The sequence below is a fragment of the Galendromus occidentalis genome, unplaced genomic scaffold, assembly GCF_000255335.2.
Source record: "Galendromus occidentalis unplaced genomic scaffold, Mocc_1.1 scf7180000077360, whole genome shotgun sequence".
In the NCBI taxonomy this organism is placed as follows: domain Eukaryota; kingdom Metazoa; phylum Arthropoda; class Arachnida; order Mesostigmata; family Phytoseiidae; genus Galendromus; species Galendromus occidentalis.
Window position 1 is genome coordinate 461,270 of NW_003805348.1, and position 26,124 is coordinate 487,393.

General features: G+C 50.4%; 3 protein-coding genes and 1 pseudogene across 3 annotated transcripts; 1 reads left to right on the forward strand and 3 right to left on the reverse strand.

Moving 5' to 3' along the window:
* Positions 1-3,610: 3,610 nt before the first annotated feature.
* On the forward strand, positions 3,611-12,462 carry LOC100903027 (PH domain leucine-rich repeat protein phosphatase). The gene is made up of 13 exons (XM_029111156.1): positions 3,611-3,915; positions 8,438-8,711; positions 8,822-8,975; positions 9,148-9,208; positions 9,531-9,626; positions 9,782-9,943; positions 10,036-10,227; positions 10,335-10,628; positions 10,756-10,893; positions 11,032-11,247; positions 11,344-11,563; positions 11,671-11,866; positions 11,978-12,462. The coding sequence occupies exons 1-13, from the start codon at positions 3,611-3,613 to the stop codon at positions 12,460-12,462; spliced, it is 2,793 nt and encodes a 930-aa protein (XP_028966989.1).
* A 305-nt stretch (positions 12,463-12,767) lies between these two features.
* LOC114828171 (uncharacterized) lies at positions 12,768-16,146 on the reverse strand (annotated as a pseudogene).
* Positions 16,147-18,043: 1,897 nt separating this feature from the next.
* Positions 18,044-21,686, reverse strand: Chpf (Chondroitin polymerizing factor). The gene is made up of 6 exons (XM_003742265.2): positions 21,530-21,686; positions 20,630-20,929; positions 20,120-20,555; positions 19,612-19,788; positions 19,250-19,513; positions 18,044-19,116 (listed from the first exon to the last, which is right to left on the reverse strand). The coding sequence occupies exons 2-6, from the start codon at positions 20,818-20,820 to the stop codon at positions 18,085-18,087; spliced, it is 2,100 nt and encodes a 699-aa protein (XP_003742313.2). The 5' UTR covers positions 20,821-20,929; positions 21,530-21,686; the 3' UTR covers positions 18,044-18,084.
* A 760-nt stretch (positions 21,687-22,446) lies between these two features.
* On the reverse strand, positions 22,447-25,735 carry Dbct (Dihydrolipoamide branched chain transacylase E2). Its single transcript, XM_018639110.1, has 11 exons — positions 25,638-25,735; positions 25,380-25,541; positions 24,742-24,829; positions 24,399-24,526; positions 24,170-24,290; positions 23,906-24,087; positions 23,690-23,804; positions 23,381-23,607; positions 23,173-23,298; positions 22,965-23,084; positions 22,447-22,851 (listed from the first exon to the last, which is right to left on the reverse strand). The coding sequence occupies exons 2-11, from the start codon at positions 25,446-25,448 to the stop codon at positions 22,612-22,614; spliced, it is 1,416 nt and encodes a 471-aa protein (XP_018494626.1). The 5' UTR covers positions 25,449-25,541; positions 25,638-25,735; the 3' UTR covers positions 22,447-22,611.
* Between the last annotated feature and the right edge of the window lie 389 nt (positions 25,736-26,124).

Genomic DNA, 26,124 nt, shown 5'->3' on the forward strand with positions numbered 1-26,124 from the left:
GCGATTCTCGCGTCCGATACCTCGGGTGACTCCACTGATCGACGGAGGACACCATCCGCCAGTGGTCGGGAGGGGTCCAAATCTAGTGCCAAGCATCGCTCTGAGCCGGAGTCGTACAGAGCAGAAGCCGCAGGGACAGCAGCAACGGAACTGATCCGGAACGAGCGGGGAAGATCGGGAGTCGAGAGAGAGCCTTGAGGGAAGTGGGAAACAATGTGTACACAATAAGTTTATTTAATTTGCTGAACGCTTTCGCTCCCCTCGTGCTCCGTGAGCGAGGAGCCAGGAGTGGGCTTAGCCGCGAGCTAAACATTGCCATGATGTAAATAGGTAGCGAATCGAATTTGAAATCCGAACCCTTCCGTTTTCTCCTCCGTCGTAAGCCCTATCTATCCTGTTATTGGTTCGAGTTCGCTCTCGTCTAGTCAGACATCGACTGCGGAAAGCGAGCTCGACTGCAAAACAGCTGAAGCCAAAGCCATCGCAGAATTATTTTTCGCTATTTCAAGAGCACTCCGCCTGGATGCGCATTGAATCCTCGAATGCAAATAGAGCTGTACAACAGATCTACTCTTGTTACGAAATGTACATAATAAACTTGTTTACGATGAAGCATGAGTATCGAAGTTTCCCTTCTGGATATTCGCCGCCACGGTATCGCAACACTCACGACCTCGGGACGTATTCCGATGGTTCTGAATGCGAAGCCGAAGGACGCTCACAGGAAGAGCCGGAAAAATAGCTGGGCACAGCCAGGAGGCTGCCGAGCCATGTGATCGACTTAGGGCAATCCTATGCTCATTCCGTGTGAGATCCGGCGGACATTCCTGCTAGGAAAAAGACGTCTCTCCCCACGACTAGCTCGTCATAAGGTCCGAGCTCTTCACGAGCATCAGATGAATCAAGCATCGAGCTCATGGATTCTCGGGCGGATGCAAGACGGCTTTGCGTGAAGCGTACCGACTAGCCGGATCGACGCCTGGAATGACGAGGAGAAATAATGCTGTCTTGAGCTAATAGCACCTCCGACGATCCCGCGTTCCCAGAAAAACTCACTCAGAACCCCGCGCTCCCGCTCCTAATTCCTAGACGCGGATACGCGACTCTCCGAACCGAATGCTTGAATTGTGTGCTCCTCGCGCACTTGCTTTTAGTGACAAAGGCCGGACGCGGGCGATCGTAGCTTCCAGACCGGATGATGCCAGTCTCCAGGCTTGGAGAGTAAAAACCGCTAGGCTCCGACTCCAATTGAATGGGATTTTCGTCAGAGGATAACTCTGTCGCTGGCTGTTCAAGCATAAACCGTTGTCCAATCCGTGTGGGGGCCGTGAATATTCCCAGAGGGGAAAGAAGGAACTCGATAAGGCTCGGACTCCATGGACGGAGATCGTGGGCGAGGGACTCGAGCCGTACGCCCCGCTCTCAAAGTTTATGAATGGAGGCAGCTGAAAAATCACTATACGACCCTCAGAGCGTCATCGGGACCGACCCTCGCCGGCAGTTTCTCTTTCTCCCTCTCGTCATGCGTCAGCGCGTGAAGCAGATGTGAGCCTCACTTCACGGCACTTCACAAACGGGGACTGATACGGCCACAGTGACCACCTGGTTCCGATACACCGAGTGCTCCATCTGAACGCGCACCCGCCGTAGGGTAGCGCAAAGAGTGAAGTTGACCAAGAACTACTTTGTGCTCTGTGGATACGAAGTGTTTTTTCGAGGGTTCCCGAGGCGGCATACGGGTGTCGTAGGGTTCGGGCTCGAGTTCGACGATGCCTACGTAGGTTAGGTCGCTTTCGATTCGACGAGAGACATATATGCACTGGACATAGAGGATAACTTGGAATCATGGTGAGTACATTACATTAAGGAAAAAAACTGCGAACGAGCGTGCTCGGTTCCAAGTTTTCTGGCTAAAGGGGAAAAGGTAGACGGGAGGGGAAACCAGCCCTCTAAGGATGAGATTCTAATGAGCTACCAGGTAGACGACGCACTCCCTCGGCATGCGTGTCCATCCCGCACCGCGCCTGAGATCCCGTTTGATCGGGAAAGTAGAAATTCGGTTGTCGGAAGAAGCATCATCGTGGGATTGTGTAGCCGAAAGAGAGCCACTAGCAATCAAACGCGAGCGAAACAGCGAGAAGTGTCCGACACGCTATCGAATTGACATTCGATCAAAAACTTTCGATAAGCAGGTGCTACCCCGAAGATGAAACGTGCCTCACGAGTCTCGATCAAAAGTCATGAACGTCGCTCGTATATTTACAATCTGTCGGCTTCCCCAAATAGATGCATTACATTTTTATCTCTTGCGACGATCCTTCATCGGTTTTTCATCCAGTCATGGAGCTAAGAAAAGAACGCGAGGAAAACTCACGAAGCAGCATCTGATGACTCAATCAGATGCTGACAGTCGCAAAAGTATAATCGGTAATTATCCTTACGTAGCCCACAGAAAGCTAGCGCGCATCGAGTCATCATTAGATGAGCGTCCCATCGACTCCGTATGCAATCGGATCCGCGGATGTGTTCTCGAAACCCAATTGCATAACATCATCGAACTGCATCGACGGACGTGCCTCTGATCATCGAATTGTTCCACAAGGGTTTGGCTGACCGGTCGGCCTGACGACCACTCGACCACCCTTCGTGTTGTGTATCGTGAAGTGTCATGAGTCAGATCTGAGCGACGCGTTTCGTTCCGATCGATAATGAGCCTCCCCACCCCATTGTATGGCTTGTCTGACAGAGTTCGTACGTTGTTTCCCCTACGAACGGACATCATCGACCCGGTTGTCCTGCCTATCAAACTTTTCCCGTTCCAACTCCGTGTACGGAGGGACGAAGCCCGCACGCTTTGGGGGAAAATTATCTTCCAGGAGTTTCGGGGGTATATCGTCTCCGACCTCATTCCCCAGAGGACTTGCTTTGACTCTTCCCGTGGAAGTCGTCCCATGTCCGCGAGACGAATGCCACCGATCAGTCTCGTCGAAATAGGGTTCCTGGAAATTGGCGGGAAACTCAATATTATCGAAACAGTGAAATTTCGCGCAGAGAAAAATAACAACTGTAGTCGACTCGTCTTTTTCGCGAACGATATCATACTACCGCAGGGCGGTCGATGATGAAGTGCGTGATCTCATTAACACATCACGAACTGGTCGAATGAGTAAATCCCTTTATCCCCGAACTATTGATTTGATCCGCATCCTGTCGTTTTGTCGAGCAGTGAATGAAGGGGAGAAATTCCCACGCATGTGATCTCGACGACCGTGCGCTGGCTCGCCGCCTCTCGCGCATGTATATTGATAATTGTTGATTTGCACACATCTTCGATAGGAATCGCCGGCAACCCAAAAATAAATAATTGACCGGTAGCTGGGCATGACGTGACAGTGTTGCAAACGATTGATAACTTACGAAAGCTAATTTCTACTCACGACAATGCCGGTTTCGCGACAGAGACAACTCAGTCAGTCGTCATCGGTCACTGCAGAAACTGTGGCGGCTCATTCCGCGGTAGGTTCGCCTCCGGGCAGCGCAGCCCGCACTGATAGCTGTGAGCGCAATTTGATTACAGCCAATACGATTGGAACAAATTGCTTTCCAGGCGATGGCGAGTACGGACGACCTGCCGTCAACGTCAGAGGGCTCCGAGACAGGATTCGAAACCGGAGGATCGGATGAGTTTCCCTACAAAGAGGCCCCAGTGGTGCTGGACGTGCGGGGTTTGGATCTCGGCTCGAACACAACGTGCATCCCGGAGTTCTCGGCGAACCTCCAGCAAGTGAACCTAGCGGGCTGCAACCTTGCTTCGGTTCCGAACGAGCTCTTCTGCTGTCTGAAGACTTTGAACACTCTCAACTTGTCGTTGAATAAGATTGAAACCCTTTCGCCTAAATTCGGAAGATTCGGCAGGTGAGTTGAACTAGGAACACTGGATATCGTCTGCGACCAGATTGCCAGATCAAGGACCGTACCTCGGTCCTGTACAGAGGAGCGACAAGTTTCGGTAGAATTGAAAATCTCTGATGCCACAAGAGTCTCAAAACGAGTCGCCGTATCAGCCCGACCGTAAGTGAAGCGATGCAGTCAGCACAATGGGACGGTGTGATGTCGTTCACAGTTGAATTGCCCCGCCAAGGTTTGCAGATACTTTTGAGGTGATGTTCTGTTCGCCCAGACAACTGTCTTCTGACTAGCTGAGTGAGACAGTGAGTGGAAGTTTTTTCTCGACTTCGAACGAGTTCATCATCCTCATCGGTGTTTGCCGTTGGTCGAGCGGCGAGTCACCGCTGAACTCTTGAGGGATCGTGTGTGCTTCCACACAATGAAACCCGATTGTTTGATTCCGGCGAGTGCATCGCATCACGCAACGTTCGGTATGTCGTGCAGCAGAAGCTAGCCATCTTCTCCGGCTGCTTGCTTGCGGTCGCTATGAAGTTCTCTTCGGGCTCAGATACGGCGACAACGCTCCAACAGGGTGGACTTTTTTCCCACGCTCAGCGGGTCAATAGGAAATTTATCACAATATAAAGTGAGCTGAATTTGAGAATGCTCACATGTTTGCTGCATAGGAGAACTGAGGGCTCATCAAGGTCTACGTAGAATATATTATACAATCGCAATTCCCTAAATTTAATCCTCATCGCGGAGAATTGGGTTGAAGTTGAGGACAGTGGATCGATCTTCGAGCTTCTCATAGACCCGAGGAAAACGGACGCTTTCGCTCAGACAATACTTATCAGCGAAGACAGACACTCCGTGTCCGATGAGCGAGCCGAAAGCAGCTTCATCATCGTTTAAAGGAAAATATTGGAAATCGTCAGCGTCTGATGATGGCTGTCATATTTTGGAGTGCATATTATCCAAATGTTTCTCGCCCGACATCATCAATCAATTCACAGTCAATTTGGGCAGCTGGCGTCGGGTTCCATACAAAGGGCTCCGGAGAAAGTGCGGTGAGAGCTTTCACTCTTCGTAAAATATTCGCTTCGCAAAGTGCTTCATTCATTCCGTTCATTTTCGTAAAATGGTGAATGGCGTTATCCGAAACCATGTGGATAGGTGGAGCTCCGTGCTGTAAGGTCCGGTGCGCGGGGAGAATGGGGGAATCCTTGCGGAAAATGGAGACTGATGCTAGGAAAATATTTTTTTCCGGCGAGGCAAAGCAGTATTCCACGAGTTCTCTGTTCGAGCATGGAGAAATCGGAAGATACGTACGCGAATTGTTTCTTCAATCGCGAAGCGACTGCTGCGGAGGAACGTGAAGCAGAAATCGCAGCTTGAATGAGTAGAAGCTTCCGCAGGAGATCTCACGTGACAAAAGATCCAATTATGAATTAGGGGAACAGTTGGGTTGTGTATTCACCGAACAGCCGATGACAATGCTAGAGCAACTTTCACGCGTTCGAGAAACAAAAGGTTCGATCTTTTGTTCTCTATGTCGACGCACAAATCCGTGCCATTCGAAGAGCAAGGAACGAGAAAAAGTCCGTCTTGTCAAAAGACCGGCATGCGATTATTTCGACCACGACATCACACTGACGCGTTCACTGGGTGAAACTATATATTCAATCACATCGCAGACATCGGAAAGACACCCGGCGTGGTTGCACCGGACGCGAGCTGGGTCCCGATGCCCGTAAAATCAATCATGGAATAGCCAAAATCACGGCAGCGTATCACGCCCCGTATAGGATGCTTTCGTGAACAATCTTTGAAAATCCACCGCGACAAAGGCGCTTTCCTCCTGGGAGTTTTTTTTCGTCGTCGGGGTAAGTTGATTCTTGGTCTCCTTCCCATTCTACACTCACAAAAAAGGTCTGTTCTGCGGTCTGAGATGCTCGAGTCGTCTGTGGGTGGCATTTTGTTAGTGTTGTCACGGCATGCGTCGACGGCGGGCTCCTCGATGGAAAGATCGTTCTTCTCCATACTGGGTTTGAGAGGGGGAGCAGGGATACCTCAATCGATGTTCAAATCACTATCGGATGGAGCTTCACGATCCGGCGCGTTCGGGAAGCTCAGAAGCGCAATCATCACACCTATTCGGCTCCAAGTCAAACGAAGAAAACCCGAAGGACGAGGGACGAAATTGCACCGGAACGTTTTCCGAACATTCTGGATCCGCGACTTCGATGGGGAATGTTCCATTTTTCGTTCATCGAAACTTCGCTGAGATTCGGCAACTTCGTGAAAGGCCTGTGTACTTCCGCCCCCTCCCCCGTATCGGAGCTCGGGACGAAGGGCAATCGGCCCTCGAGCTGATATCTCCAATTTCAGGAGTTTCCGAAATTCTCTTCTACTCGTGTGTTTTCCTAAAATCGGCGTTGGTGGCGGTGAGAGCCGCCGCCAGATGTTTCTGAAGCTGGCGATGCTCATAGTCGGACGCACTTCAGTCAGCGTCTGAGCTGCAACTCTGGCTCGCTTATGTCTTGTGTGCGGGGTGAAAATCAGCCAGCCAGTGATTCACCGCTACCGCCGCGCCGTCTGGGCCTTGCTGGTCACCAAACCATGTGTGACTAGGAGCCGGCGTCAGGCATTATTCCGTAAAGGAACTCCCAACACAAGCCGCAGCAGCTCTCACGGGATTCTGTTTTTTTTATCCCTTGGAGAATTCGGCCGTTTACTCCACTTCCACGAAGCCTCCAATTATCCTCATCAAGCGTTCTTATCTTCTGTGTTCTGGAAATCTTGCGATTCTAAATTGGATCTGTCAGTTTCTACATTTTCCGAACCGGAGGATGGCTCGGAAACGAATGGTCTCTATGATTTGTAGGTAAATCGCATCGATGTCGAACGTTCCTAAAAAGTTGAGGGACTGGTTTTTCCTAGGTGCAGAGGGGATTCACTGAAGTGTCTCTGGATCTTGTATAGTTCGGAGCTTCGAAAGTGAACTTTCAAAGCTGGCAAACGCTGGCGGAATTTCTCAACGACAGTACAAAAGAATCACTCTACCGCTTAGGTCCCCGAGCAGGGCAAAGACGGGGGCTAGGTAATGTGGGTCAGCCAGCGTCCCTCGGCGTCTGACGATGAGAGATACCGTTGAGATCCTGGTCCCGCGAACGAAACACACTAATGAATCACGTGTCTGGTAGACGATGTTGAGCGGCACGCTTTGAGCGTAGGTACTTGCGAGCCTAAATTCGACCGGGGCAGATTGGTCGGGCTCGGTCCGACCATTTCAAAGATCTTTCATTCCGGGAAGCCCTCAGTACTGTCCAACTGTTTGGGCCGAGCTATGAGGTTTGCCGGCCGAGAAGCTCGAAAACTGCGCGTACTTACCCCATAGATTTCGAAGCGGGTTCAGCCTCGCTGAAAGGACTCCGCCTCGATGACAATGACAAAGCTTAGGAAGTCTTGCTCCGGTCACTCCCAATTACTCGCGTTCCGAGAACTCACGTATTAGCGAACGACCATCGAAGACGCGACTTCGCTGCGCGTTTGGAAAACAAACTACGTGCGAAGACAGCCGCGCCTTGCTTTGTTCGAGAACTTCGCGAGCGCTTTCCGAATTCTTTTGTTCGTGACGAACTCAAATGACGCCCCAATAATGAAAGTGAAATTATAGTCGATCGCCTGCCTTCCAGAGAACAAATATAAACATAGGCGGAATGTCCCTTTCTCTGACTGAGTGAGTCCTAGACTGATAGACGACGCGACCGGCTGGCTGAGCGTCGCGATGCCCGCGACTTTGACCGGTTCCGAAGTATGCGACGACATCGGTGCGTGAACGGAAATTGAGATGAAAGTTGAAATTCCACCCACGCGCTGTGAAACCTTCCGTTCGTTTCTAGCGCTTTTTCATCGACGGATACCACACGCAGGCTGCAGGCGAGGCCGTATCGCGCTGCGTGTGCATACTGTACAATTACATTCGTATCACGGCGATGAGGGGGGGGAAATCCGAGGACAGTGGGTCTGCGTTGTTGTGCACCACGCTGACGTTTCACGCAACGTGAGCAAAATCACCGGGATCGCTGGCTCGTCCGACTGCCCTCATGAAGACATCGTCACTTGGCTTCGCTTGCGATTACGTCTCGATCCGTCAAGCGCTTTCGGTGATCGGGAAATCCGTGGAGCGTTCACTCGTTGATCGTATCAGCACCGATAGTATCCACCAATCCATGGGGCATGATCGATCTTGCGCAACGCTTCTGAGTCCACTCCGATCATCATCTCAAATTCAACGCGAAATTGATACGTACTCAGCTTTCTGCGCGGCTCAATGAGTCCGCTCCGTTTGTAAAAAAAAACCACGCCCGTAGGAATCCGCATCGGTCACAATCAGAATCTCTTTCACGACCAACGAATATAAGTTTCGGTGTCGAACCGATCTGATCACCATCGTTGCTCTTGAAGTTCAAACTTTCTGGTAAACTTCAGGACGGAGCGCTCAGTGCCCAGTGCTGTTGGAACAAATCAAAGTTTATTTTTGCAGGTTGCGCTCGTTTTACGCCGATTTCAACGATCTTTCTGAGGTTCCTGCGGAGCTTGGATGTTTACACGACCTTGAGGTGCTATCCCTGAAGAGCAATCGATTGAGAGAAATTCCACAAGAGTTCTGTCATCTAGCGAACCTGGAGAAGATCTCGTTGGCAGCCAACGGATTGTGGAAATCCCCGGAACCCCTTTTCCCCTATTGGACCCATCTCCGACACTTGGATTTGCGGAAAAACGCTCTGAAGGCTCGGCTCGATCTCAATTCGATAGCCGTGAGTACGGTCCCTACCGACGGATAATAAGGAAACAATATTGTGTGCTTGTGCGACGGGGCAAATGGAGAGTCTGCTTTTTATAGAAGCTTCTATTCTCATTAAACCAGTGCCTGCGTTACCTGGAAATCTCGGAGAATGCAATTCCGGAAATAAGATTGGAAACTCTGCGCGACTTAGAGTACGTGGATTGCTGTCATAATCAACTGTCCAAGCTCCACCTCAATAGTCAGAAACTGCTGCACCTCAACGCTTCTTTCAACAGTGAGTCCTCTGAATACATCGGCGAGACACGATAAGCGTGCCTGTACCCCTATTCGATCACTCGGTAGTCATGCGGCTCACTTCGATCGGGAATCGAATGTCGCTTTGCGACCCTTGGTTGACATTCTCCTGAGCTCGGTGACTTGTTGAATCACGCCGATTTCAATTGCAGACCTTTCGAGCTTGACCGGTTCAAGTCACGTCACTTCGCTACTGTTTCTTGACGTTTCGAAGTAAGTTCACAATTCAGTCTTTGAGGCGTCCCCGTGGTTGGACGCTTTCGTTCGCAAGTTCCGTTTGAAAGTTTTTTGTGCTCTTCTCTGAGCATTGCCTGCTCCCATTGTGTCGAATGGACATCGTTGAGCAGCGTGTCTCCTTCGTTTTCGTTCGCCCCCTTTAGTGCATGGATGGATAAACAGCTCGTTTTGTAAACAACGAATGAACATCGTTGTGGATCCAGGAACCGTCCGCCCGTGCCCTAACAAAACGGATGTGGGGCTCCTTCATCGCTGCATCGGATCCAATCGAGATTCCTAAACCACGAATATGTTCCAGCAATCAACTTCCACATTGTCCACCGTGGATTTGCCAAAATACGAATCTCGCCGAGATTGATCTAAGTCACAATCTTTTGGAGAAACTGCCCGAAGCGTGAGTATCATGCATCGAACGAAGGCGTGATCCATGTGCGGAACATACGGAACACGATACTTGCGGAAAGTCCCTCAACGTACAGTTCATCTCATGGAGCTCTATGCTAAGTAAGCCCCAAGTACCTGAGTCTTGCTCTTCCGGCTCGCTTGCAGTTTGCTTCTTCTGCCCCGACTGGATACGCTCCGCGTCAATCACAATCGTCTCCGGAGACTTGACGTCTCGAGTGGGGCTCGTTTCTTCATCCGTCATATAGATCTCCAGCACAATGAAATCTCGCCGAATATTCCCGATGATTTCCTTCTGGAAGCTCCGAGGTGAGCAGCGAGCGATACGTGCAAGGCGGCTCGGCGTGCCGAGATATCGCAGCTAAGTCTAGAAAACGATCGAAATCCGATTGAAATTCCAGATTGGAATGGCTAAACGCGTCATGGAATCGACTCCGGTCTTTCCCAAACATCACGGGTTTCCAGCTGCCGTTTCGATGGCTTCTGCTGTCCCACAACGATCTGGTGGACGATATATGGAGCTTCATAATATGCTGTCCGAAGCTCCGGGTCTTGAGGCTCACTTTCAACAACCTACGAACGATTCCTGACGAGTGAGTACGAACTCCGCTAGCTCGATAGGACTGAATCGAATGAGAGGATTGCGCCTAGAGGGAGGGAAGCCGTTCTGAAAGGGCTTAATTACGGCCCTCACTTGCAGTCTATACAGCTTGACGGACCTCCGAGACCTCCATCTGACCGGGAACAAACTTTCGTCGATGCCGTCGAATATTCCATTTGTGATGGCTCAGCTCGAAACACTACTGCTCAACTGCAATCAACTCGCATCCCTGCCGGCCTTCGACAAATGTCAATATTTGACACGGCTCGATGTTTCATGCAATCTACTGAAGGAAGTCAACCTGAGTTCGCTCGTTCCCCGCAGTCTCGAAGTTCTGGATATTTCCTGCAACGAGAAGATTGGCGTAGACACCGATGAGTTCCAACAGCTTTGGTACAGTAGTTCTAGGATCCCTCTTTGCGTAGCTATAGCTCAGTGGAAGAAGTAAAACGATCTCGGCCATCCATCAGGAAAAATGATGAAATCACCACGCATCGTAATTTGATTCTCTTCCGAGTAGCGGAGACAGGAATGTATCGGTGGTGGACACCAACTTCAGCGGAAGACTAGGCCCTTTTGACAAGAATATCACCGATACGGCGCTCGGGAACCTCCATTGGACCACCGGTTTCTGCGAATCCGACCGAGGACATTCCAGGTGAGGCGATCGCCGATTTGCCGTCAATGTAGAATTTCGACGTACCAATGACAAATCGAGCAATGGTCGATGAGAACTCTTTTCTTCTCGAATGATATATGAATGGAATGAATAATTTCCGCTCCCTCCCTGATTCAGGCTGTACATAAATCAATGCTCGCAAGCAGGCGCCAAACACCAGGAAGTCGTTCTTGCTATCTGTGAGTCGTACGTCAAGCCTGCGGTCTGCTCGGAGGCCAAAGCTCATTTGGCTGACTTGATTCGCGATATGCGGAAGAAGCATCAGGAATCGGAGGGCGGAGCTCTCGCTCGAACGAGTGTCGCCCTCCAGAAAATCATCCACAAAGTGTACAAGTAAGCTCAGCAAGCGGCTCGTCTCTGCGCATGAGACTTCCGAAAGGCTCCCGCTCCATCTTTCGCAGGAGCTCTGATTGCGTCCATTCATTACAGAAACCTCGAAAAACAAATATGTCCTCATCAAATGTCGATGATCTTGTGCCATATCACGCCCTCTGAAGCGAGTCCAGGTTTCCTGGAGCTGACGATACTGCACTCTGGGGCGATGAGCTGCATTGTTGGAGACATGAAGAATAGTAGTTGTCCTTTGCAAGACGCTACTTTGGATCGAACGAAGTTTTGTGTACACCAGGAGTGGAAATCTTCGGCAGGGGCAAGTCATCTTCTGGCAAGACTATTTTTATCGATGACCTTCCATGAGGGGCAAGCTCGAGTATCACTGTAGGAGCCCGCGACACTCATGCAAGGTTTCCTCCCCAGGCTGGTTTCCCGCAGCAAGGCAGGCAGATCAGCGAATCCCAATTCTGCGACGCGATCCCTCAACCGCAAACTCTGTCATTGAATCTGAATGTATCGAGTACATCCGTCGTGATATTCTCCTCTTCAATGCTGACCGAGGCGCTGACGCCGGGGAAAATTGTCGAAGAATTCCGCAGCAGTCCGAATGCGGTAGCAGGTCAGCGTCCTCATGGGTTTTGACTCAATCTGCTAGGGTTTCGGGATGTTTAATGTGAAACACCTCGGCCGGCGTAATTTATCTAACGGAAAAGTCTCTCTGATTCTGCAGGTGCCAAAAGACTGAACGATGCTGTGTGCAGCTTGATTAGCGACAGAGGAACTTCTGTGATTGCCATAGATCTAAGCCAAAGCAACCTGAAAGGAGTCGCACCCGTGAAAGACTCCCCGGAGGATAAGAAGAGTCTGTACGCTCAGATTAGACCAAAATCCTTGGTGGGAAAATCTGTGCACTTCCAACCATTCCCTTCGGAGCCCGTTAAACAATTGGAAATGAAAGATCTGAAGTCTTGTGCCAGCAACTCGGGCGGAACTTCAAGGAGACACTGGAGGCAGAGCAAACTCCTGGATGAGTTCCCACAGAATGGTGAAGCCTACAAAGCATGGGAGTATGTCCTCGAGGAAAATCACAAGAAACTCTTTGACCAAGAGCTCGAATCGATAGGGAGCATGTCTACCCATAGCTCTTTGCCGAAGTCCAGCCTCCGACGGAATCTTGTTTCCTTGCCGAGCGGAACTCCAATGAGCCGATTCTAGACTCCGGGAAGTGGAGACACATCCCAGCATGTATCTAAATATGTACAATTTTCCCGGGTTCGTGACACGGAGAACGCAATAAAAGGCAGCGTCCGACCTCGACGAAACGGCTCTTGATAAGTGATATGTACTATAGGATGCGGCATCCTCATTACGGATTTGAACTCGCTCCAAGATAATTTTGTATTGAGCACAGAAAGTTCTCAGGAATGAGCGAAGGAAGAATGAAACTCATTATCCGAAGTCCCCTATTCGACCCCGCCCAGTATCCGAGACCTCAGGAGAATCAATTTCGCTCGCATAATTTAACATGCACAGATGGGGTGTCGCCCTCGAGGAAGCTTTCCCTCGAAGAATTTGGAAGAGAGTCCCTTTTTCCCATCCAGAATTCCGATTTCTCCGGACTTCACGAAGTCTGCGACTGCGGAGATTTCGACAACTGCAGGGAGACCGTATTCCCTTGCCATTACCGCTCAATGCGACATGAGTCCCCCAATCTCAGTGAAAACACCGGCGAACAGAGGGAAATAGGGTGTCTCGCCTGGAAGTGAGCTGCTGTCACGAACTTCATTGCGGTGGATGCCTCGCGAAGTATCTTCTTAATTTGTGGAGTCACGACCGGCTCTCTCACCCCGTATCGGTAGCTCGGGTAAATAAAATGTCTCCTCTTTCGATCAGATGCGCTTCGGAAAGGAAGTCTCTCACGACCCGAGCAGGTCCGACCGCTGTTCCTTCGCTGACTGGGGTTCCTTTCAAGCTCTGCGCTTTGGAACATAACGGGTTTCGGCATTCCGTATAGAAGGAAGGGGAATTGCCCTTGGTCGAGTACGCCATGCATCTTCTGTCACCGGATCGCTCTACGAATGGGAACAAAATCCTTAGAAGCATGTCATAATGATAACGTGATCAAGAATGACCTTGATTTCCAGACGACTCGCAGGAGTCATGATCTTACTCCGAGATCGATGTCGCGTCCCTCGACTTGATGAGACGGAGCGGCTCGTCGCAAATGAAAAAAAATCAGTTTTCAATCGACAAGTCTGCCCTCGAGCTGTAGCTGTTTGCCCACTCTTGGCATGGCGAGGCGCAGCTTATGGGTCAGCTTGACAAGCCCTGATTTGTTAACCTCTCTCAAATACACCGCATATTGGGTTTTTTTAATGAAAGAAATGAGCAGTCTCCTCTTTGGGAAGCTAGGCCTCCTCGTCAATACTGATGCGCCTCTATCTTTAGTGAGTTTTCCGTTGCTCTGCACGTTCATCTGCAGCGTTTGATCACGGGTATGGGATCAATGTCCCAGGTCGTGGCATGGATGTTTGTAAGAGCGATGCGCGATCTTCGCTCTGAAGGCTCGGAATTCCAAGGCGGACCCGCAATCTTCGGTCTCCAACCATTCCAAGGCAGCCTGGGAGTCATGTACGGGAAACGATCTGCCACCGGGTCGTTCCGTAGTGAACCCGACGAAGCCTGTAGCCTAGAAGCTGGAGAAAGCGTGCGGTGATTTTTATGTGCGTCGACTATCTGTGATGAGATCGAGGCTCCGAGAAACGATATAGTACGGACTACTACATAGACTTCTTACGGCGGTCGGAATGGGCTCGGGATCCCTCACCTGCAATCCGAGCGGGATTCGCACGCTTTCTATTTCATATCCGGAGCGGAGAAGTTTCGGAAGGAGGATCGTCGGTTCGGGGGTATTGCGCTGCTCACCCTGACTGCTCTTGAGCATCGTGAGCACAACCTAGTGGTAGAAAGTGAACAAAGTCACCGTCAAAGTCGCCGGCTGGAGATATTCCAAGAGCCTCGGGATCAGCTCCAGAGCGTCCAGAAACGGAGTCATGGAGTCGCCTTCTGTGTCTAAAGAGATCCCCCCCCCCCGCTCTCATGGCCGCGTGCTACAGAGTCGACTCGAGGACGCGTTTTCACTGGTGGGAATAGGCAGAGTCGATCGGGGCAATGAGAAGGTATATCCCGCATAATCTCTCTCTCTACGGCGAACCAAACGAGATTCCCATCTCTTCACTCGGGAGTTCGGGAGTTGTACGCGTTACAGAAATCCCTCCGCAGCGAATCCGAAAACCTACTATGATATATGTCGCCACGGATATCAGGCCCATAGAAGCTTCTTTCTCGTGTAGGATGCCCTCCTTCATCGCCGCGTGTTCCTGAATATCATGACTGAGTATTGTCAAGGAGACGGTGTCAGAAGCTGCTCTGCTCTGAGTGGGTGAAAGGTTTCTAGAAGGAAATTTCGACGTATGCATACGAATCGAAACTCGAAGCTGCCGCCGGAATCAGAAAACCCCTCGAGAATGGTTGCCGTAGAGAAATACATTAGAATACTTCATGGAACACTTCTTCCCCCAGAGAGAGAGCTGCTGTTACGTAAATTGACTCCGATCGATCTTGACGGAAACCATTCCACCGAAGTTTACCAAGGGTCCAAGGTACCGACGACTATATTCATCGATATTCATTGAAAGTAAATCTTCCGATTGTGCTGGGCACTGGTCCTCCCTGATTGACATCCAGCGTCCCTTGCATTTCGGCTGGGTGGAGTGCCGAGGGTTGCTCCCATAACCAAAGGTCTTCCGGGCTGTTCTAAAAGCACGATGAGCCGTGCCGTTCTGGAATGTCCCGACATGGGAAGGAGAAGATTAGCATCTTGCAGCAAGTGGTGAGCTTGCTCTTCTGAATCAAGTCTGAAATACGTGCATGGAGTGTGGCAGTGCTAACCTCCGCGTGTCCGATGGTAATCTCCATACCCTGTAGGAACGTGGAGCCCCCCATGTATTTTATTCGAGAACCAAAAAGCATGCATTCGTGTCTCCGGCCTTCCACGAAGATTTCGGTGAAAAGCGTGACCGGTTGTAGAACGGCTTGACATCCGTTACAGCACAGCACCTGGGATCAAGGAGAGCGGAGCGAGCTTTGAGGAGAAATTATAACATGTCCTTACCCATCCTCGTCGGACTATGCCTCCCGTATCGAACCTACTTCGGTAGCTCTGTCGTTGCCTCTCCAATGTTTGCCGTATCGGAAAACCGCCTGGCGAGGAAGGAGGCACGGACTTGCTTCGGAAGCTCGAAAGTGTGTCCCGACATTGCAACTTGCGCTCAAAAACCTACATGAATGCCAGTTTGGGAAATCCCTTCCCCGAGATCTTCCACCGTGGCATTGACTGCCAAACGCCATCGCCTCATGGGAGCATTTCGTTCCAGACGGAGTCCACCATCACAGTAAGTTTGACCTTGAGATGTTTCTCCACCCAGACACTGATCTGATACAAGTTAAACGACATTCTACAGTCACTATGTCGCTAGTCTCCAGCACTTGGAGGTACTCATTCCACGACCGTGACTCACCGTCACTGATATCTTTGTAAAGCGCTTCACGCAGAATTAGACGACGCTCGCGGATCTCGAGGTAGACCCATGCGATTGCAACCTGCTGTTCGAGGGTCTCGAAGAAAATCTCTAAATGTGTTCCACTCGAAGGGTCACATCCGTACCAATAAAGCCAATCCTGAGTCTGGTGGATCAGAGAAAAAACTTCTCCAACAACGAGCCTCCCCGCCTCTTCCATGGAAATGCCTGGATTCGATGAAAGTTATCGAGGGATCAGCGATCTCAACGGGAGCGGAGAGTCTAGAGTTCATTCTTCCTCACAATATACAGCGTTCATCTTGATGGGTTCCTCAGTCGCCTTCCTTGAAAAAACAGGCAGCTCTAATTCCATCTTCTTCAATTGACCCTCCGCGTGACGCTCCGACGTCTTCAGGCGCGCCATCAGTCGGGTAATGTAGCGTATTAGCCCACCTAGTCGTTTTCTTGGTTTGTATTCGGTTGGAGACTCCTGAACGATCCAGTTTAGAGACACTTAGCATGCAAACCCCGTCGCTGACAAGAGTATATTATACATCCGTCCTTTACACAAAGCTACCTATCGATGCCCGTCCGAGCGGTTCGAACTATACTGAGCGTTCAGCCGACATGACACCGGGGGCAGCGTGCTTGGTCGAATTGGTCTCCGAGAGTTATCCTGCTGCACCATTATATATTTCAGCACCTCCCCCGCTACCAAAGGCGACCCTGATGGAGTTTTTCAACTGAATCCTCGCGCCGCCGGTCGCTCATCCTTGGACAGCCTAGATTGGTCCTGCGGACGTGCCTGGATTGGTCGATGTTGACACCGAACTTCCACGGCCTCCAATTTATTCTCTCTGCATCGAGAGGCATGAATCTCTCCCTGTAGTTTTCTTCGTCCGCCCGCTCCATTCCAGGCGGACCGACCGCATTGTCGATATCAACAGAACTTGTCGCGATTCGTGATTGGAAAAAACGAAAGAAGCTCCCCTCGACCGAGCTCGACTCTATCCACAACGGACTCCGTCGGAGCTCTCGAAGTCCAGCTGTCATGCTCAAATGATCGAGTTCCCGATTCGAGTCTGCCACGATGCGGGAAAAAAGCGAGCAATTATGGAAAGAGGAGCGTTGATGGAGCCTCTCTCCTCACCGAAGGCCACCGTGTTTCCTTGCTCCCGCACGGTATTTGTTCTTCATTCTGATCTACTTGTTGTGGCTGTGCTCATAGAAACCATATGGTAGAGTCAGTGAGTAATGGAACAGGCAAGGAGCGGTGCATGACCCCGCCAAACGATTTCGATGGTCGTCGGAAGATCTAGTTTCTCGTCTACGTTCGGTGATTTCGTCATCTATAGCAGGAACCAGAATCGCCTCAGTCGAATGCATCACATAATATATTATGTTTTCAAGAGAGTCTCGATTGCGTCCCGTGTCTGCCCCTACCGAGTTAAGTTGGGAATTAGGCGTCCTAGCCCCCTGGATGAGCTCGGTCGAGCTGAAAGAGATATCCGACCGAGAATCAGTGAGAATGATGTGAGCTCAGTCGATCATCGAGCATCTCTTTGGAACAGAACTTTACGATCCGCTCAAGATTAGTCAGGGTAGGGTCCGGTGGGCATATTCCGAGTTATTGCGAGGTGCTACATGCATGACATTACCACGCGAGTCCGCCATCCCAAGCAGAGCCGTGCGCCGCGTCACGAATTTGCCGGCGATCGCCGTCGCCGACCTCTGGAGTCCGCCGCCTGAACCCGAACACGGCTGGCCGTGCCCAATCCTCATGGAAAGTAACAGAAAACCACGGAGAAAAAGTTGGAAACTCGGTTCGACGTGCTGAGCTCGCACGAGAATACGGGGACATAGCATTCGAATGAGACGGGAGCATTCGAACGTTCCGGACCGAAGCTCCATCGAGTGGTTCGTGGTCGTTGAGACCCCTGACTGATCAAGTAAACTTGAATTCATCGGAAGATCGCACGTGTCCAATAGTATTTCATCCCCGACAAACGAGGAGACGCGATCAGAGGACTTTCGAACGTGCGTTTCACCTATCCCGCGGCGCGCCGTGGGCTCATCGGTCCGCGGAAAATCGGACGAGAATCCCATGGCGCTCGGCTCGATCCCAGGTCGGTGTCCGACGGAGGCGACCCATGCGATAGAGTGTGTGAGCGTTGTTGTGCCAAGGCAAGGAAAAGGAAATTCCATTGGATGCTTATTTATAAAAATTCCTATCTCCTCGACCCGGGTTCGAACAATATCAAGACGCTACCAGCGAGGCTAGATATTTCTTGCTCCCAACCGTGATTTTGTTCGTCCGCTTGCAGTGAGCAGACTGGCGAGAATTAGAAGTGACGTTCTCGCAGACTCTGTGCATATATTCTATCCGCAGCTCAGGCTCCGCGGCTCTCATTACATGGAGTTCTTTGGTCGCGAGGAGCACCTCGGCTATACCGTATATACAATCTTTGTACGCTTCCCTGTCCAAGTCGGCTGAGACCGTCGCTAGCGGAATAAGTGGCAAATTCCTACGAATACGTAAATAGTCACCCACAAAAATTGAGAGGTTTTCGACATTATTGATATCGAAAAAACCGGAGTCTTTGGTGATAGATTGGCCCACTGTTTGTGCAAGGTTCTTATATAAGGTAAAGGGTACTGGTAAAAACGTTTGCTCGTTCCTGATGGTATTCAAGCGTACACGGTTGAGGAAATTCTCCGTCAGAAGAACGTTCGGTTGCACGATGAGCATTATCCCTTCAGGTGAGAGCTTAGAGGCGACAATATCAATCAGTCCGAATTCCGGTATGTGCTCTGGACACTGAATTTTCAGTACCGCTATCCTCGCCGCTTTTTTCAAAAACTGTTTTGAATATGTTTCGGCTAATTTGCGGACCCGATCGAAACCGTCTTCTTCGTTTTCCTTATCTCTGTACGCGAACACGAGCAGAAGCATCGAGTTATCTCCTTTTTGCATCAATTTCGAGTAGTTCTGCAAAAAAGCCAAAGCTCTATCGATTTCACCGCCATGGACCACAACCACGATCGAGATTCTCGTGCTCTCGGTTACGTAGGGCATCGGTGTCAGTTCGGACAGGCTCAGGGGTCTGACGACTTTGAGTCGTTTGAGATTTCCGTTCAGCGATACGTCGATCAGATACGTGGCTCCGATGACTGGATCGACTGTCAGCCAGCCGTTGACGAGCGTCACCTTTTCTTGGAGATGCTTCTCACATGCTCTGACGATTGATTCTATGTCGCTCGAAGAAATCTCGTTCAGAGCTTCAATCACCTGGAGAGCGGGGAGTCAGCTTAATCGAAGCTTCTCGGCGAAACACCCACCGACAAATCGGCAAGACGAGAAGAGAGGCGAATAGTTATTGTGTGTCAGCGATGCTGATGGGGTCGTAGAGAATCAAGTCTACCTTGTTATCAGTATTCCAAAATAGGTGCGTCATATTGAAGTAAGTAGTCCTGATGACATCGAAGCGTTTTTTTGGCTGGAAGAACTTCCGCAATCCACGGGGCCAGAGATCCGGCAGACTACACCTGTCGTTTATCTCGGCTATGTTACTGCTGATGCCGACGAGTTGCCTTTGAACTTTCTTGTAGGTTTGCTGGTCTAGTTTATGATTCAGTTGGTAGAAGTTATTATGGTAGTTCAATGGAGCAACGCTTATCACTGGTCGCTGCGGAGAAGGGGAATGGACCGTGAGACTTGGGCGCATCCTAGCGCAGGATAGAATCCCGAAGGATCGATTCTCATGCAATCAATTCCGGCACGAACCTGTGAGTCAGAGAAAGATCTCGGATCGAGTCTTGAATCAGCGTCCACTGATAAATACTGACTGTTGCCTACGCGGGTCTGACAAGATATCGGGTTGTACTTCAGAAGGCAAGTCAACGCGTCATCGTCATCTAGAAAATCTGCATCACCGCGACACTTCTGAAGGTTTGGAAGGATCTGAAAAGGCGTGGATGAAAACTGTGCTTGAGTCTTGACGGTAAAGTGGTACAGCCGAATGACATGGGGATTCAGGCTATGAGCCGCTTGGCGAAAGTGACTATATAGGGCAATGGGTCTAGGTTAGTGGGAGACTTTTTGACGAGCCCCTTAGTAATCGACGCGGCTTGTTTCGAGGAATCGGCCGAGAGCCGAAAATCTTAGAATGCGATTTTCTCGGAAGCGGTGAGAGATAGAGAGTCGTGCTTGGCCGCGTTGGGAAGCCGACGAAAAATGCTCTTATAAAGCCTGAGGTATCGATCAGCTCGAGTTGGACTGGAGCAAAACTCACCCTGAACAGTACTGACTCCGAAAACAGGATCCCGTATTCCAAGTCGCAAATTCTCGGGTCTGTTGCCAGGGGGGTTCCCATGTAAATGTCCTGAGATATGCTCATATGATTGACGAGGGACATGAGGTTGTCGCCTCGCAGGAAGGTTGAAGCTCGAGCGATTAGCACGAAATCATATTCTTTGGCTAGTTGTCTTGTTTCTATGTGAAGCATGGCGTGGTAGAGCAAGCGATTGCATTCACTGTGAACAAACACCACGTTTGCTCGAGATGCGGAGCTATTCGATGCGGAGTCTGAACAGACGTAAAACACGAGTTTCGAAGCATGAGAAGCGAGAGTGTGGTTGAAGGCTCTGCCGAAATCATCAAAGTTCTCGCGATCGCTCAAGCTGATGACCAGAAGTTTTTCCTTAATTTCTAATTCCGTTGAATAGAATCTGAAAGAACCGAAAGAGATCTCAAAGAATGTTCTGTCGTGACTGGTTCAATTTACGCTTCTTCTGACGCTCACCTTGGCCGAATCACAGTCGAGTATTGTTTGTTGGCTTCGGTATCCCTGGTTTGAAGATTGATGATCGGTCTGATGGCAACGTCGGCATCAACATCACAGCTCAACGGAGAGACAAGGAGCAGCGATGCGATGACTCCGAGGAAGAGTCCAACCATGAATGGGACGCGACGCAAGGATATGCGACGCAACATAATTTCGGCCTCCGGGAACCAGCGACATGATCACCGTAACAAAAGGACCCTCATTCCAATTCCTTCCACATTGAGCTTGTCACCGTTGCCGTCCATCGTTCGATATATTCTGTAAAAACCGCGGTAGTTTCTCCTCAATTCAGACCTCGACCGAAATCAATAGGACGACGAAAGGATTTTCAGAGACTTCGTGCTGGTCATCCTGGGTGACTTGCGCCCGTTTTGTTGGCCGAGCCGCTCCAATAGAACTCTTTCATCGACTGATGAGAACATCTGGGAAATGTGTTCGGAAGCTACTGGTGGTTGCTAGTGATTGTTTTCTTCTTCTTCTTCCGGCTAAGCAATCGCCACGAGTTCAAGGAACCACATCGTGGACGTTCGGAAACTTTTTTTCAACTCGATCAGAATGTGGAGTAATCGGAATGTTCCATTTTGTTGCTTCCTCGCGACGGCAAACGAACGAAATCTCGCTCTTCGGTTCTCCGAGGGCGACTTGTTGAATCCAGTCGAGCCCAGTTCCAAATCGAGAGACGGGCGGCTCGTGACAGACGGGATTCCGTACCGGTATCCGTTGTGAAGTTGGTGGTCTTAGCTCGAGCATCCAAAATCGAGGTTCTCCCGTCGGATTTCGGGAGATTCGGTAGTATTCTCAAATTAAATTCAAACCGGCCAGCTCTGACAGCTCCGAAGTACCCGGTTGGACTCTCACCAATTAGCTCCGGTGGTTTCCCGTTTGTCGTGGCCGTGATTCACGTTGTTGCGGTTTTCGAAACGAAACCACAAACGAGTCGAACAATCACACGAACACACACACAAACGCGCCGCGATGGAGGGGCCTTGTGCACAACGACCGGAGTTTTCACAAGCTACGAACGAATGTGCTGCATCCTGTCACTGCGCTGACTGCGTGGAAAGGGACTCCAACAGACTGAGAAAGAGACTCGGCTGCCACCTTTTATTAGCTCTCGACGAAAAAATCCAGGAACCTCTGGCGGGCTCCGAGTACGCGGACTATCCCGGGTGCCGGTTGCCTGTTGGTTCTCGAATTCATCTCGGATTTCGGCGATTGGAATCGACTGGAACGTGTGGAGGATAATCATCGAGGATATTCACGGCGCGTGCGCTCTCTCTCGATATGCACTAGATTACAGATATGAGTCAAGGCTTGAATAATGATTCCAGCGACTTTTTCGCCTTAGCACAGAATGCCGCAAGTTTATTTCCCGCTCGGAGCTCCGACCGGACTCTAGTTTAAATTCCTGCGAGAAGCTCACGGTCTTCCTTGAATATTGCTCGAAACGTCTGTCGATCGCTCACGACACGCGGGTTCTCGACGGAGAGTCAGGGCACCTTGTCCACCTCGCGCGAATCTGTCGCCGATCTGAACCAGAGTTTTGAGCTCAATCGAAACTGACTGCATAGAAATTCAATCTCTTTTAGTCAATCGCTTTAACCGGGATTTCGCCTCGAAACCCCATTATCGTGTTGACTTCCGTCAGGGAAGCCCCGGGGAACGATGAACGGGAATTTCTCTATGCGTCACAACCTACATACAATCGAAGCTCTGACCAAGTGGTCGACGACGGAATGCATAGCTTCATCTAGGAGTCATTTTTTATCATCTTAGAGTCATGTTTTATTATCTTAGAAACCCGTGCCTATATGAGAATGAAATTCTCTCAGAACAAATCGGAAATGACTGATTGCTCCGAGTCGTCATATCAACTGATCTCGGAAACCCGGACTACCAGCATACACGAGTGTGCCCGGTGCGCGTGTTACCGCAGCTCGCTATTTGAGGGTCATAAGTAGCGCATGAGGCTTCTCCAAGTAGTTCTTCCAGACATTGGAGAATCTGCTGACTGTCGCTCCGTCGATCACCCTATGATCCGCCGACCAGCTGACATTCAAGACGTTCACTGGAACGATTTCCCCAGCTGGAGAGAAGCGAGGAAGCTTCCGAATTCTTCCGAGAGCGCCGATGCAGACCTCTGGTTGAACCAAAACTGGGAATGCGTAAGTGCCCCCGATCTGCAAAATCGATCAACGCATATATCGACGAGTCTGTCCGAGTCCATATTCCTCACCCACTTGCCCCGAAAAGGATCACTTGCCCCGATCCCAATTGTGAGTGAATTTCTCACCGATCCAATGTTCGAGAGCGAAAAAGTTCCTTCGACGAGGTCTTGAGTACCAACTTTGCCGTTCAGGCAAGCCTCTTGCAGACGATTCAGTTCGGCCGCGATCTCGAGGATGCTCTTTTCCTGATCAAGTGAACGTAAAATCAAGATACAAGCTCGGATCGCAAGAGCGAAAATAGGTGGTTTCCCTTCTTGATCTTGAGAAACTCACTTGGCACTTCTTGATATTTGGCACAATCAAACCCTGAGGAGTATCCATCGCTAAACCAATATTATGATCGTCCTTGTAGATGATTTTCTCTTGACAATCGGATAAAGACGCGTTCAGAATCGGATACTGAAAGTGGAGTGAGGAGAATTAGGAAAAAACGGCTCTTCAAACAGAATGACGGACTCGGGAGAGATCGCATTCAACTTGCCTCTAAGAGCGCCACTGAGGCGGCTTTGATGAAGAAAGGCATGTAAGACAACTTAACGCCAGAGCTTTTCGCTTGCGCAACGAGATCCTTCCGGATAGCCATGAGGGCGTCCATCTCAACCTCATCCTTATAGCCGAAATGCGGTATCTGCAAGGACTTAGTCATCGTCTTCAGCATGGCCCGAGTATAGCCACCGATGTCCACAATCCTGGTACGAGGTGCTTCGTCTGCAAATTAGTACAGTCAGGTTCTACAGGGGTTCAGCAGAAGTCTGCTTGAAACATTTGGGCTTAATGACCCGAGCCTTACCTTGCGTCGTTGGCGCGGGTCGTTCGACACTCGGTTTATTCTGAGTGTAAGCGACTATGTCGTCCTTCAGAACCCTTCCATTTTTTCCCGTAGCTCTAACGGCGCTCAGCGCTACCTAGAAGCGTATAGTGATAGCCGTGGCACCCTAGGTCAGATTAACCTCCCCATGTGCATCGAATAGGCATGTGGGCACTCCGGGTGGAGCTGAAGTCTTACATTCATCTCAGTGGCGAAGCGGCGTACCGCGGGCGTCGCCAATACTTTGTCGACGAAAACAGCTGACTTCCCTGATTCAATCGGAGTGACTGCTGGGGACGGTTGACTCTTCCTTACGGGCTCTTCTTCAGCTAGCGTTTCCGTCTCGAGCGTCGGTCGGGAATCCACCGCGGCATCAGAAGCTGGGGAACCATGAAGAATTTCGAGCTCGCTATGGTACGAGGTACATAGGTTTATCCCCCCAAGAACGTTCGCCCCACTCACCGACTTCGATCTCGACCAAGGCAGCTCCGACCTTGCACACTTGCTCCACTTCATAATTGAGTTTTTTGATTACTCCATCGTACCGCGAAGTTATAGTCACCGACGCTTTATCCGATTGCACCTGGATAGGGGATGTGACGACGGTAGAGTTGCATTCCCCGCGAACGATGTTTCGAATGATGAGTGAGTTGAATCGAGGAAGTTTGATAGAGGAAGTGAGAATACTTACCTCACAAATAGGGTCGAACTGATTTACTTTCGAGCCAAGGCCGACGTACCATTCCTTTATAACAACTTCGGAGATGCCTTCTCCGATATCCGATAATCTGAAGTCGATCGCTCTTCCGGCTCTGTGGACTATTCGAGGGTTCTGCTTACTACTAGCAAGCGGTAGACAAGGATCAACAGCACAGATTCCCGAGTTGTGGAGAGAATGAGCCCGAGGACAGAAAAGAAGTTACTGGGGCAAGGAGGAGCTCCGGGAATTGCGAAAACTCGCTCCGCTCGGACTCCGGAGAGCCTCGGCGTGATCGGGGTGAGTTTCGGCGACCGTCGCAGGGGATAATACGAACCCGATGATGTATGTATGCCCTTGACCAAATATCTCGGACAAGTGGACGATGATAGCAAACGTGACGGTCCTCGCGGGAGGGGAGCCACCTGTAAGGTGAGACAGCTCCGCAGGCCCCGGACTCGACAAATGATAGGAAAAAGCTTCTTCACGATGCTCAACTGCGCCGAGAAGCGCAGCGATGAATCCGAGCCGGTAATGCTACCGCTTATCTTCTCGCTTCGGGATCTCTGCCGTTTTTCAGAGCTCTAGCTCTACTTCATAGGGTAAGAGGCAAGAAGTACTGTGTATTCTCTAATCGATCGAAGAAATTATCCACCGATATCCATCGCGACGGAACGGAGGGACATGGGATGAAACCGTGGAAAATAGACCGCGCTTGGTAGAGATAATATCTGCTCCACGCTTTCGTGAAAACGTTGTCACAGAGAACCATTGATATGAGAGCCGCCGTGGAGTCGTTACAGATGGCGATTGTCGGAAGGATAAAATCTTGGCAGACCGCAAGGACACTCATGAAGAGTATGCGTCAAATGAGAGCGGCGAAATCGATTCCGATTCCGATGATCCTTCATGGCAACGGTTAGTCGCAAGAGATTACGGGGTGATCAACAGCGAGTCGGGAAACTTTGAACCTACCTTCTGTTTTCTACTCAGCGAAAGCCCACACCGCAAAGTTGCCGAAGATCTCTGCACCGCTCTCTGCATCTCGGGAGCAACGATATCGACCCGACTCGGGAATCTACGTCTCTCAGCGAAAATCAGCCCCTTCAAGGAGTCCTACGTTGCGCGGTTCGAATTCTACGGAGGAAGCTGATTCTCAGTTGACAGATCGCGCCTGCTACATAAATTGTCCTGGAGGCTGGAAAAAGTCTCCCGCTCAGACGTCGCACGAACCTCTTACTGCTAAAACAATGCACTCCATCCAGGTATCGGTCTTCCGAGTCTTCAGCTGGTTGCACGATTCGAATGATTCCAATGGATGCGACGAGAACGTCTATTCCTCCTCTCCCAGGAAGCTCGAGATAAACATGAACCGGCGCGCCTTTTCGAAGCTCGCGCTTGCCCCTCGCAATCAGGGACATCCTGCCGGCTCATAGAGCGAAAAGAAGGCGGAACATTCCGAGGGGCGATTTAAGGTCACAGTGGGAGAATTTCTGAGATCGGATTTCATGACTATGATCATGATCGGACTAAACATTGACTCGACAAAACTCGGAGTCAATTCGAAGATCGAGCTCACGATTTTCTGCGAGCGTCAATTCCGGGAATCTCCGGAATCCCAGGCTTCTTCTTTTCATTGAGTAGAGCGAAAGGTCTCAGATGAATGAGTCCACTTGAGCATGGCTTCCTCAGGCTCCAGTAGCCCCATGGGCCGAATACG

Excerpts from the sequence above, each read along its gene's own strand:
- LOC100903027 (XM_029111156.1), top strand. The coding sequence starts at position 3,611 with ATGGCGAGTACGGACGACCTGCCGTCAACGTCAGAGGGCTCCGAGACA. Across the intron at positions 3,916-8,437 it reads AAATTCGGAAGATTCGGCAG|GTTGCGCTCGTTTTACGCCG; the intron begins GTGAGTTGAACT and ends TTATTTTTGCAG. Across the intron at positions 9,627-9,781 it reads TTGGAGAAACTGCCCGAAGC|TTTGCTTCTTCTGCCCCGAC; the intron begins GTGAGTATCATG and ends GCTCGCTTGCAG.
- Chpf (XM_003742265.2), bottom strand. The coding sequence starts at position 20,820 with ATGTTGCGTCGCATATCCTTGCGTCGCGTCCCATTCATGGTTGGACTC. Across the intron at positions 20,556-20,629 it reads TCGACTGTGATTCGGCCAAG|ATTCTATTCAACGGAATTAG; the intron begins GTGAGCGTCAGA and ends CGGTTCTTTCAG. Across the intron at positions 19,789-20,119 it reads CGGAGTCAGTACTGTTCAGG|ATCCTTCCAAACCTTCAGAA; the intron begins GTGAGTTTTGCT and ends ACGCCTTTTCAG.
- Dbct (XM_018639110.1), bottom strand. The coding sequence starts at position 25,448 with ATGCAGAGAGCGGTGCAGAGATCTTCGGCAACTTTGCGGTGTGGGCTT. Across the intron at positions 24,291-24,398 it reads AGTTCGACCCTATTTGTGAG|GTGCAATCGGATAAAGCGTC; the intron begins GTAAGTATTCTC and ends TCCCCTATCCAG. Across the intron at positions 23,085-23,172 it reads CAAATATCAAGAAGTGCCAA|GAAAAGAGCATCCTCGAGAT; the intron begins GTGAGTTTCTCA and ends TCACTTGATCAG.